The 13530-nt window shown below is 40.8% G+C and overlaps 1 protein-coding gene across 1 annotated transcript in view; it reads right to left on the bottom strand.

The window, feature by feature from the left end:
• Nucleotides 1-1162: 1162 nt before the first annotated feature.
• The window catches only part of LOC103346414 (uncharacterized), a 41736-nt gene continuing 29368 nt past the window's right edge, over nucleotides 1163-13530 (bottom strand). The window contains 4 exon segments of the mRNA XM_089312503.1: nucleotides 1163-2100; nucleotides 2102-3996; nucleotides 7402-7494; nucleotides 7739-7865. Of these exon segments, the coding sequence (XP_089168629.1) occupies nucleotides 2020-2100; nucleotides 2102-3996; nucleotides 7402-7494; nucleotides 7739-7865 (2196 nt within the window). The 3' untranslated portion in view covers nucleotides 1163-2019.

The raw sequence follows: 13530 nt of genomic DNA, 5'->3' as shown, positions 1-13530 counted from the left end.
GAGCAACCTTTTGAAATGTTTATAATGTATTTATCATCAGAAAAGAATAGCTCAGCTTTCTGTAATAATCCAGTTTCTGATCATTACAAGAATGAAGAGTAAGCCACCAAGTTGTAGCTCATAATCTCTGTTTCTCTGTGTCTCCAAGTCTACCAACCTCTAAAATTAAATAAACATACATAATTCTGGGATAAAAATCACATTAAGATCCCACTATTTTCCCGCATAATTTTCAGGAAATATACTAGTATCTAGACACACAGTGGCAAATTTATCTATGTATAAAATATATGTATGTTATATATGTTACATATATTCATATATATATATATATATATATTACATTGAGGAGAAAGAATTATTACCCTTGGCTAAAATGGCCCTGAGACACTGTGTACCTGACAGTTTCCAGGGCAACTTACAGAATGTTGGGGGTGATGATGATCTTACAATAAAAGTGAAATCACCATGGCCATGGTACATGACTTTTCTATGCATGTATGTTTTCTCATTTTGGAGTCTCTTCATGTGAATTGATTAATGGCAGAAAAATTTTTTCACATGCATTAAATTGAAATTTTACTGTATGAATTCTCTGATGTTAGTTGATGTTTAATTTCTTGTTTTCTTTTTTTTTAAAGATTTTTATTTATTTGACAGGTAGAGTTACAGACAGTGAGAGAGACAGAGATAAAGGTCTTCCTTCTGTTGATTCACTCCTCAAATGGCCACAATGGCCAGAGCTGCACTGATCTGAAGCCAGTAGCCAGGTGCTTCTTCCTGGTCTTCCATGTGGGTGCAGAGGCCCAAGCACTTGGGCTGTCTTCTACTGCTTTCCCAGGCCACAGTAAAGAGCTGGATTGAAGAGGGGCAGCTGGGACTAGAACTGGCACCTATATGGATGCCAGCATAGAAGGTGGAGGATTAACCTATTGCTCCACGGTGCCAGCCTGATGTTTAATTTCTGGCTATGGTTTTTTGAGGTCTGTTGCACTTGAAGGATATCACCTTTTTTGAGTTGCATATTTATGCAAGCCTGAATTCTATGAAAATATACTTCCACATTCATTACACTCCTAAGAAACCCTTTGTGTGAATTTTCTGATGTATAATGCCATTTCTGACAAATGGCTTTTTGTCACACTAATATTTCTGAACTTCATTTTTTTTAACAATTTAATTTTTTTATTTGAAAGACAGAGTTAGAGAGAGACAGAGAAGCAGAAAGAGGTCTTCCATCTGCTAGTTCACTCCCCAGATGGATGCAATGGCTGGAGCTGCAGCAATCCAAAGCCAGGAGTCAGGAGCTTCTTCTGGGTCTCCCATGTGGGTGCAGGGCCATCTTCTACTGCTTTCCCAGGCCATAGCAGAGAGCTGGATCGGAAGAGGAGCAACTGGGACTAGAACCAGTGCCCACATGGTATGTCAGCATTTCAGGCCAGGGCTTTAACCTACTGTGCCACAGCGCTGGTCCCAACCTTTCTTCCTTATGGGAGTGCCTATTGTATGGGATGTAATTTCCAGCAAAAGGCTCTGTCACATGGTTATGTTGATTTTGCAAAAAGTCCTTCACGTTCATTATATTCTTAAGTTCTCTCCCTTGTTTGATCTACATGTTATGAGGTATTCCTTCTGACAAAAGGCTTTCCCACATTTATTACAAGATTTCCACCATGTAATAAATTCTCTGATGTTATATTGTGTGATTTTGGCAGAGTTTTCCAACATTCATTCCATTCATAAGGTTTCTCCCCCATGTGAATTCTGATGTTTTATGAGGTGTTACTTATGGATAAAGGCTTTTCCATATGCATTATATCCGAAGTGTTTTCCCCCATATGAATTAGATGATGTGCAATGAGGGCTGAATTATGGGAAAAAGCTTTCCAAGTCATTATGTCCAAAAGGTTTCTCTTCCTGTGCATTTTCTGATGCATTCTGAGATGTGACATTCCCAAGGGCTTTTCTACAGTCATTGCATTCATGAAGTCTCTCCCATGTTATAAATCATAGCTCATATCATACCACAGAATTCACAACATGATTTATAAAGGCTTTTCCACACTTACTAGATTCATAAGGTTCCTGCCCTGTATGAATTGTTTTGATATGAGTATAACTTATAGAAAAAGGCTTTTCCACAGTCATTACATTTATGAGGTTTCTCTCCGGTGTGAATTCGCTGATGTTTCCTGAGGCCTGACTTGTGTCCAAAGGCTTTTCCACAGTCGTTACATTTATGAGGTTTCTCTCCTGTGTGAATTTGCTGGTGTATGATGAGGTGTGACTTTCGTCCAAAAGCTTTTCCACAGTCATTACATTTATGAGGTTTCTCCCCTGTGTGAATTCGCTGGTGTATGAGGAGGTGTGACTTTTGTCCAAAGGTTTTTCCACAGTCATTACATTTATGAGGTTTCTCCCCTGTGTGAATTCGCTGGTGTATGAGGAGGTTTGACTTTTGTCCAAAGGCTTTTCCACAGTCGTTACATTTATGAGGTTTCTCTCCTGTATGAATTCGCTGATGCATGATGAGGCTTGACTTTTGTCCAAAGGCTTTTCCACAGTCATTACATTTATGAGGTTTCTCCCCTGTGTGAATTCGCTGGTGTATGATGAGGTCTGACTTTCGTCCAAAGGCTTTTCCACAGTCATTACATTTATGAGGTTTCTCCCCTGTGTGAGTTCGCTGGTGTATGAGGAGCTCTGACTTTCGTCCAAAGGCTTTTCCACAGTCATTACATTTATGAGGTTTCTCCCTTGTGTGAATTCGCTGATGTTTCCTGAGGCCTGACTTGTGTCCAAAGACTTTTCCACAGTCGTTACATTTATGAGGTTTCTCTCCTGTGTGAATTCGCTGATGTTTCCTGAGGCCTGACGTTTGTCCAAAGGCTTTTCCACAGTCATTACATTTATGAGGTTTCTCCCCTGTGTGAATTCGCTGGTGTATGATGAGGTCTGACTTTTGTCCAAAGGATTTTCCACAGTCATTACATTTATGAGGTTTCTCTCCTGTGTGAATTCGCTGATGTATGAGGAGGTTTGACTTGTGTCCAAAGGCTTTTCCACAGTCATTACATTTATGAGGTTTCTCCCCTGTGTGAATTTGCTGGTGTATGATGAGGTTTGATTTTTGTCCAAAGGATTTTCCACAGTTATTACATTTATGAGGTTTCTCCCCTGTGTGAATTTGCTGGTGTATGAGGAGGTTTGACTTTTGTCCAAAGGCTTTTCCACAGACACTACATTCATGAGGTTTCTCCCCTCTGTGAACTTTCTGTTGTTTCCTGAGGACTGACTTTTGTCCAAAGGCTTTTCCACAGTCATTACATTCGGAAGGTGAATTAAAACTGAGTGATTTTCCACAAGGTTTACATGTGTAAAGTTTTTCCCTTGTATTTAGTCTCTGGTTTATTGTAAGATGTGACTGGTGAATGACAGGTTCAACATACATAATGTACTTATAAAATTTCTTTCTTGTGTGAGTTTGTTGATGCATATTGAGGCTAGAATTTTCATGGATAGCTTTTTCTACTTGCGTTGCTTTTCCAAAAGTGACAGTTGACTTATTACAGTTTTCTGCCATATGAACCCTCTCAGATTTACAGAACATCTTTCTTGTGAAGACTTTTGCTTGTCCAGTGGGTCCAAATGGCTGCTTCATGATGTGAATATTGTCAAGCTGGCTAGGAGGCTCACAGAACTGGAGAGATTTTCCAGGTATCTTAGTGTTATCAAATTTCTCTCCAGCCTGTAGTTGATCAGGCCCACTGGGGGGATACACAGTGTGACATTTATTGCATTCCTCAGGCTTCAATCCTGAATAGATTCCCTTTTTAATAATCAGTGTTGGAACATGGCTTGAATTTAAACTAAGTGTTTTTCTTAATTCAATTCTCTTGAGAGCTGATGTCTTGTTATTTTTCATAAAATCCTGATTCAGATTTTTGTCCTGACTTTCCTGGTTGATCCTAATCAGGTCATCCCTTTTCATGACCACTGAAATGAGAAAAAAGCAATCATGTCACTGAATCACATGTAACTGTTTCTCCTGCCATACTCATGTAAAGGGAATGAAGTTACTTGTTATCCAAGTGGCATAAGATGTTCACAAAATCAGTATGAGGTACTTATTTGTGACCATTATATGGTTTTTCTCCTTAATACATTAATATACCATGAGGTTTCCCAATGTTCAAACATGATCCTTTTTACTATGGGAATTTGTTAAGGATGGTAGAATGACATTTGTGCTATGATGTGTGGGATGCCTGCATCTCAAAACAGTGTCAGTTTGAGCCCTGGCTACTCTGCTTTCAGTACAGCTCTCTGCCTATGTAAACTGGAAGGAAGCAGATAATGGTTCATGTGCCTGGGAACCTGTGAGAAACCAGGGAAGACTAGAGGGATTCTAGAGTTTTGGCTTCAGACTAGTTAGACCTAAGTGTTGCAGGCATCTGGGAAGTGAGCTAATAGAGGACCTCTTTCTCTCTCTCTCTCTTCTCTCACTATCACTCTGCCTTTCACAAAGATGAAATAACTATAAAATATTTTAAAGAATGGGCAAATATTTAATAAAAATATTCACCCACTACCTAGCAACCATTTTTTTCCTTGTGCTTTTTCTCCAGTTTACTTTTATAAAAATTGTGTGCTTTTTGCTTCTCTGATATCTCAACCATAAACATGAAAAAGTTTTACTGATCATTTACTTGCAGGTGGAGAAGAGTGAAATGTGCCTGTACTTTAAGCAGGACAACATTTAAGGAGTAGGATTTAAATCTATGAGTGTCTCATGCTCAGTCTTCCTAGGTAAACATCATTTGTGGGATTTTTCAAATGAAAAACTACTTTGTCTCTACTCTATGACAGCTTCCCCAAATTCCTAAGGACACCCAACACCTTCAGCTTCTCAGAAGTACAACAGGTACAGAAAATTCCCAATATACCACTTTAGTTAAACACTCCCAATCAGTTTGAAGAATTTGTTTCTGCAAACCGGGAATTGCTCATCTTTGAAAAGTGTTTTCTAACTCATTCTGAAATCATCAGTGCTGGTTACCTCCTCTAGATTCTTTCTAGAAACATTCCTGTGTGATAATTTGAATTTCTGGAGGCTTTTGATCAGTTGCCTCCTATTTTCACTGAAAGCTTCATTTCCTATGCTTTTCTTATCTTTTTGTATGCTTATTTTTCAATGATACTGAAAAATAAGAGAGAAATCATACTTCAAACTCCACCCTTAAAGAAATCTGAGCCACTCAACATAACCCCATGAGGCTACTTGACCTTGGGTCTCAAAATCTCAGTATTTTCTTGGTGAGTCTAGGATCACTTATTTTCATGTTTTATGTAAGTTCATGCTTAGTTTAGGATTTCTTTTTTTCAAAGATTTACTTTATTTGAAAGCTAGAATTATAGAGAGAAGTCTTCCATCTGCTGGTTCACTCCCCATATGGGCACAACAACCAATGCTGGGCCAAAATGAAGTTAGGAGCCAGGAGTGTCTTTCTTGTCTCCCACATGGGTACAGGGGGCCAAAGACTTGGGCCAACCTCTGCTCTTTTCTCAGGTGCATTAGCAGAGAGCTGGATTAGAAGGGGACTAGCTGGGACTTGAACTGGCACCCATATGCAATGCTAGTGCTACAGGCTGGAGCTTTAACACACTGCACCACAGTGTCATTCCTAGCTTCATAATTTCTGATGTCACAGCACAGAGGCTTACTCATGACCATGTTTTATTTTTAAAGATTTATTTATTTATTTGAAAGTCAGAGTTACACAAAGAGAGGAGAGGCAAAGATAGAGTAAGGTCTTGATCCAATGGTTCACTCCCCAATTGGCCACAATGGCCAGAACTGTGCTGATCTGAAGCCACGAGCCAGGAGCTGCTTCTGGGTCTCCCTCAGGTGCAGGGGACCAAGGACTTGGACCATCTTCTACTGCTTTTGGAAGTGGAGCAACTGGGTCCCAAACTGGTGCCCATATGGGATGCTGGTGCTTCATGCTAGGGTGTTAATTCACTGTGCCACAGCACCAGCCACATGACCATCTCTTAGCATTTACTTATTTACTTACTTGAGAGTCAGAGAGACAGAATGAGAGATAAAGACAGACTGAAACAGAGGTTTGCCAACTGTAGGCTCATTCCTCAAATGTTTCCAACAGACTGTAATTTTCTTATTTATTTGAGAGGCACAGAGGAAAAAAAAGAAAGAGACTAAGAGAGAGTTCACATTTATTGATTCAGTCCTGAGCAAGTTCTATGCCTGGACAAAATCATGACTAGGAATTCAATCTGAGCAATGAGTTAGAAATAAGTTTCTGGGGGCTGGCATTGTGGCATAGCATAAAGCCACCACCTGCAGTGCCAACATCACTTATGGCCACCAGTTCAAGTCCTAGCTGCTCCACTTCTGATCCAGCACTCTGCTATGGCCTGGGAAAGCAGTAGAAGATGGCCCAAGTACTTGGGCCCCTGTACCCACATGGGAGACCTGGAAGAAGCTTCTGGCTCCTAGCTTCAGATCAGTACAGAACCAGCCACAACAGCCAATTGGGAAGTGAACCAGTGGATGGAAGACCTCTCTTTCTCTCTCTGCCTCTCCCTCTTCTCTCTCTCTGACTTTCAAATAAATAAATAAATCTTTAAAAAAAAAAAAAAACAGAAACAGACTGGCATGGCAGCTCAATAGGCTAATCCTCTACCTGCGGCACCGGCACACCAGGTTCTAGTCCCGGTCGGGGTGCTGGATTTTGTCCCAGTTGCCCCTCTTCCAGGCCAGATCTCTGCTGTGGCCCAGGAGTGCAGTGGAGGATGGCCCAGGTCCTTGGGCCCTGCACCCGCATGGGAGACCAGGAGAAACACCTGGCTCCTAGCTTTGGATCAGCATGGTGTGCCAGCCACAGCACACCGGCCATGGTGGCCATTGGAGGGTGAACCAATGGCAAAAGGAAGACCTTTCTCTCTGTCTCTCTCTCTCACTGTCCACTCTGCCTGTCAAAAAAAAAAAAAAAAAAAAACCACACAGAAAAATTAATCCTAAAAAAAAATAAGTTTCTGTATGTTGCCTAATTAACAAGCACTGAAGGAACTAATAAGTGCATGAAGGAAAAGGTATGAAAGTGTAGAGAAGGACAAGTTAGAATCGGGGGAATGTATCAAACCTAGATAAAAGCCTTAATAACATCAGAAAATGACTGGATTTTTTTTTTGAAATCAAAGAACATCTTCACTAAGAACAAAAGTTAGAAAGATATTGGTATCTCTAAATGCCTGTGTCTGATGCACAAAACCAGCTGTCATCAGGAGTAAGGCTTGAGAAAAATTCATGGAAAGAACACCAGTCAACATCTGCACACTTTCTGCCTTGGCCTCCCTGTCTCTTATGTGCAGACTGACCTGAAAGGCTCAGATTCAAGCATTCATCCACGATCCATGGCTCTTCTCCTCGCTCCAATTTGAAGATCAAGTCAGGTTTGGTAATGCAGTGCCCTATTAATGGAAACAAAGTAAGACTTTGTAAAATCACTATCTTGGGTTATTTAAAGGACTACAGCTTGGTTCAGGAGCTATGCAACAAATGTTCCAATTTGAATCTTTTGTTAGATGGTAGATATTCGGATTATTCATGGACTCAAATTCTAATCCTGCCCAATATTAAACATTATAAAGTGTTCCCTTATTTGTCAAATAGCAAGAAAATGTTATCACTGGGCATGTGATGGGTGTCACTCACCCAAGGAGAACAGGCTGCTGTAGGTCTCCAGCATCACATCTCTGTACAGGATTTTCTGAGCATTGTTCATTTTCTGCCATTCCTCCCATGTAAAGTACACAGCCAGGTCTTCAAATGCTGTCATCACCTATAATAATACACTTCCAGTCAACATGTTAACTCTGTCACAAAATAAACACTGACAGTTGTGTATGGATATGAAGGAAAAAAGGAAGGATATGGTTTCACATTAGACTTGTGGAGTGTTTAGAAAGCCACATGGAGCATTCAACAGAGTCAAACCCATGATCTACAGGCTGTGAGACATGCCCAAGCTGGAGGGAAACAGGAGGTTCAAATCACAAAGGCCACATCTGTCAAAGGGAATTGCACAGCAGGCTAGAAGAGGGGCAATACTGACTCTTGACTGGGCAATGTTAAGGAGAAGTATGTAGAAGCATTGAGAAAAAAGGCAAGAAACCATCAGTGAAACTACGATGGGAATGAACAGAAAACAATTTCCAGGAAAACACCATGCATATCATTTCCAATATGTCAGAGAAAAAATATATTAAAAGACAGGGCAGACATTTAGCTTAGTGTTGTTTATGATGCCACCTCAGAGTGTCTATGATTTCCAATGCCAGCTCTAGTTTCTAGCTCCCAGATAATGCAAACCTGGGGAAGCAATGGTGATGTCACCAATGAAGGAGGCCTAGATTCCATTCCTCAATCCTGGCTTCAGTCCTGCCCCACCTGTTTGGTATGGTTATCTAGGAAGTGAATTAAAGTATCAAAGTTCTCTATCTCTCAGTCCATCAACTTTTTTCTCTATCAAGCTAATAAATATTTTTTTAAGTAAAAGAGAAAATACAGGTAAGATAAAGAATACAAATTAGCTTTTGCCCTTGTCTATGATTATTCTACTGATAAACAATTGAAATAACATTATACCTAATTAAAGTGAAAGCAATGGAAATACTTGCCCAAAGCATTCAAATGATAAACATTTGAAATGACATTATACATAATTAAATGAAAGCAATGGAATTATTTGCCCAAAAAGAGAACCTGGGAATGTCTGCAGTACAATCTGCATTTGTGACTCACTGAGAAAAATGCTTAGAGATTCGTTTCAGAACCTGCAATAGTCACCAGAATTGTGATCCAGCAGGCTAAGCCTCCACCATCAATGCTGGCATCCCATGTAAACAGAGGACTTGAGTCCTTGCTGCTCCACTTCCAATCTAGTTCCCTGCTAATCTGATTGAAAGAGCAGTGAAAATGGCCTGAGTTTTTGGACCCTTCCACCAATGTGGGAGACCCATGGAGTCCCAGGCTCCTGGCTTTGGCCTGGCCCAGTCCCAGCCATTGTGGGCATTTGGGGAATGAACACTAGATAGAAGATATATCCTTTTGTCTCCCTGTCTCTCCCAATCTCTGCAAGTCCACCTTTCAAATAAATAATCTTAAAAAAATAAATGAGCCTCCAGTAGATTCTTTTCTCCACACATTCCTTATCCTATTCCAGAATCCAATTCAGCTTCTCAAAGGTATTAAGGACTCTATTACTCTAACAATTTGAAAACAAACTTATCTGTGTTTTAGCACTAGGTAACTCTTCCTCTTGCAGAATGCTAAGTGTTTACTTCATAGGTAGCACTAAAACACTGTTCAGTACATCATCTATGTGTAGAATGTTTCAGACATGACCCCAAAAATGTAGCATATTGTGCTTAGTTTCAACTCAATTCATGTAACAAATATATATTTTGCTATAGCAACAGAAAGAGACCAAACTGCATTATTATAGATGACAGTAATGTTTCATAATCATGCCAAATTCATAATTCATTTCTGTATATTCTGTGATAACAAATTTTATGTTTATTTTTCTATTTTAAAATTTTGTAAAGATTTATTTATTTATTTGAAAGTCAGAGTTACACAGAGAGAGGAGTTGGCTGCAATGGCTGGAACTGCACCAATCTGAAGCCAGGAACCAGGAGCTTCTTCTGGGTTTCCCACATGGGTTCAGGGGCGCAAGGACCTGGGCCATCTTCCACTGCTTTCCCAGGCCATAGTAGAGGGCTGGAGCAGAAGTGGAGCAGCCAGGTCTCAAACCAGTGCCTATATGGGAAGTCGATGCTTTAGACCAGGGCATTAACCCACTGAGCCACAGAGCCAGCCCCATATTTTCCATTTTAATTAACTAGTATACTGGGACTGGCACTGTGGCTAGCAGGTAAAGCCACTGCCTTCAGTGCTGGCATCCCATATTGGTGCCAGTTCAAGTCCCAGTGGCTTCACTTCCAATCCAGCTCTCTGCTATGGCCTGGGAATTCAGTAGGAGATGGCCTAAGTCCTTGGGCCCCTGAACCCATGTGGGAGACCCAGAAGCTCTTCAATTCTAGCTTTGGACCAGTGCAACTCCGGCCACTGTGGCCATCTGGGGAGTGCACCAGCAGATGGAAGACTCTCTCTCTCTCCCCCTCTGCCTCTCTGTAACTCTGACTTTCAAATAAATAAAAAAAAAACTAAAAAAATAAATAAATAAACTAGCATTAAACACCTAAAATGAGTACTGACAAGCTGGGGAATAATTAAAAAAAAAAAACACTTACAGGTGATATATTAATTTTCTTTCCTCTTAGAAACATGTGGAGGACCCAGAATCATACCTGGGAGAGAAGGTGAATGGCAGGAGTTCAAAGAAAACTCTAGAGGCCAACGCTGTGGCATAATGGGTAAAGCTGCTGCCTTCAGTGCCAGCATTCCATATGGGTTCTGGTTTGAGTACTGCCTCCTCAACATACAATCTAGCTTTCTGCTATGTCCTGAGAAAGCAGTGGAACATGGTCCAAGTCCCTGGGCCACTGCACCTGCATGGGAGACCCAGAAGCTCTTGGGTCTTGGCTTTGGATCGGCTGAGCTCCAGCCTTTGCAGTAATTTGGAGGGTGAGCCAGCAGATAGAAGACTTTCTCTCCCTGCAACTCTTTCAATAAATAAATGAAATCTTAAAAAAAAAAAAAAAAAAAAAGAAACAACTCTGGTTTCCTTCTGCACTGAACAGTGGGAAAAAAAGGATGTAATAGAATGAATAAAGAATAATAAATACATTAACCAAGAAAACATCAGCTTCACTGTGGAGGAATAATCCTGTAAAAATAGAAATACATAGGAAAATGCATCCACCTATATTAAGTAGCAGAGATTATACAGAAGTTAGCATTGGTTTAACAAAAGCATTATCTACAAATTTTGTAAAATAATAATGTGAAAGTAAAAAGAAAAGTTGAGTGTTCAAATGAATAAGGTTATCAGAGATAAACATTATGTTGTTATTAAAGTTTATACTAAAGAAATTTAACAAATACACATAATGTATATTTAATGCAGTGCACTTTACCAGTAATGATTCCAAGTAGCACCTTTCCCTGTATTCATCCCTTCACAAAACCCTGGATTGGGGCTGGCACTGTGGCCTAGTGGGTAAAACTGCCACCTGCAGACTGGCATCCCATATAGGCACTGGATTGATTCCCAGCTGCCCCACTTCTGATCCAGCTTTCTGCTATGCCCTGGGAAAGCAGTAGAAGATGGCCCAAGTCCTTGGGCCCCTGTACCCATGTGGAAGACCCAGAAGAATCTCCTGGATCGTGGCTTTGGATTGGCACAACTCTGGCCATTGCAGCCAACTGGGGAGTGAACCAGCAGATGGAAGAGCTCTCTATCTCTCTCTCTGCCTCTCCCTCTCTCTGTGTGTAACTCTTTCAAATAAATAAATAAATATTTTTGAAAAAGACCATGAATTTCACCATTTCAACTGATTTACCCCATGAGATACCAGTAAATGTGATAGAAATAGATAATTTGTTAAAATATTTATTTATATGAAAGAGTTACACAAAGAGAGAAGGAGAGGCAGAGAAGAGAGAGAGAGAGAGAGAGAGAGGGAGAAGGAGGAATAAAGAGAGGTCTTCGAACTGCAGGTTCACTCCCCAGATGGCTGCAATGGCTGGAGCTGTGTAGATCCAAAGATATGAACCAGGAGCTTCTTTCAGGTCTCCCACAAGGGAGCAGGGGCCAAAGGACTTGGGCCATCTTCTACTGTTTTCCCAGGCTGTAGCAAAGAGCTGGATCAGAAGTGGAGCAGCCGAGTCATGAACTGACACCCATATGAGATGCTGGCACTGCAGGTGGTGTCTTTACTTGCTATGTCACAGAACCAGCCCCAGAAATAGACAATTTGTAAAGTATTTGCCTTCTCAGATTTTCTTTTTCTGACAGTTATCTTCTGAAAAACCCTGGGGCCTGCCTGTTGAAGAGATAGTATGTAGGCTGGTGCCATGGCTCACTAGGCTAATCCTCCGCCCGTGGCACTGGTATTCCAGGTGACAGTCTCAGTTGGGGTGCTGGTTCTGACCCAGTTGCTCCTATTCCAGTCTGCTCTCAGCTGTGGCCTGGGAAGGCAGTGGAGGATGGCCCAAGTTCTTGGGCCCTGCACCCACATGGGAGACCAGGAGGACGTGCCTGTCTCCTAGCTTTGGATAAGCACAGCATGCTGGCCATAGCAGCCATTTGGGGGGTGAACCAATGGAAGGAAGACATTTCTCTCTGTCTCTCTCTCACTAACTCTGCCTGTCAAAAAAAGAAAAAAAAAGATAATATATAGCCAAGATTCACCACAAACCCCAGACACTTAAGTGAAGCCTCAATCAGTTCCCCAAATGACTAAACTCTCATTTCTGCTCCTGGACTGATCATAGGAACTGCCCAGCTGAGTACAGCCCATAACACAGAGTCTGAACTGCAAATCAAATGGCTATTTGTTAAGCCATTGTGTTTTCTGATTTGTCCTACATCAAATGCTGATATATATCAGTAAGTATGGCAGAAAGTTGAATTACATGCAAACTACAATGCATACAACTTCAAAATTTCATTTGGAAGTTCCCATAAAACAGGGCCAGCATTGTCACATAGCAAGTAAACCTGCCATCTGCAATACAAGCACCCCATATGAGCACTGGGTCATGTTCTGGCTCTTCTGCTTTTGATCCAGCTTCCTGCTGATGGCCTGAGAAAAGCAATGGAAGATGATCCAAATACTTGGGCAAATGCTACCAATGTGGGAGATCCAGATGAAGATCTTGGTTCCTGGCCTCATTCTTTCCTGGCCCTGCTCAATGCAGCCATCTGTGATGTGAACAAGCAGAAGGGAGATCTCTCTGGGTCTCTCCTCTATATACAATACTTTGAAATAATTTTTTTTTTAAAAAAACTTGAATAAAAGCTCCTATAAACACAATCTTTGCCTATCAATTAGACCTTAGAAAAGCTGCTGATAAAAAAAAAAAAAAGTGCTGGGATTCATAAAAAATAAATTATCTGGAGACCATAAGGTTGTTCTTCACATTTCGGCTTATATATGGTCATTGTGTTCTTTTGGTTTAAATTTTAAGAAGCTTATTATCATATGAAATCTAATTTAATATACTTTTACTATCTCAGAAGGCAGGATAAAGGTTCACAGTAATTTTCTGTAGCTGCATGTATACTGCATGTTGTTCAAGAAGAAATTACTGAAAGGGAGGAAATTTTTATGATATGCTTTTTGTTTTTTTTAAAGATGTATTTATGTGAAAGTGAAATTTATGCAGAGAGCGAGAGAGAGAGAGAGAGAGAGAGAGAGAGATCTTCCATCTGATGGCTCACTCTGCAAATGGCTGCAATGGCCAGAGCTGCACCAACCAAAGCCAGGACCCAGGAGCTTCTTCCAGGTCTCCCACATGGGTGCAGGGACCCAAGG

The sequence above is a fragment of the Oryctolagus cuniculus genome, chromosome 13 (assembly GCF_051225735.1).
Source record: "Oryctolagus cuniculus isolate XC-2025 breed Fujian yellow rabbit chromosome 13, ASM5122573v1, whole genome shotgun sequence".
Taxonomy (NCBI): Eukaryota; Metazoa; Chordata; class Mammalia; order Lagomorpha; family Leporidae; genus Oryctolagus; species Oryctolagus cuniculus.
The sequence above is the reverse complement of the archived record's forward strand: the minus strand, read 5'-3'. Positions and strand labels throughout refer to the sequence as shown.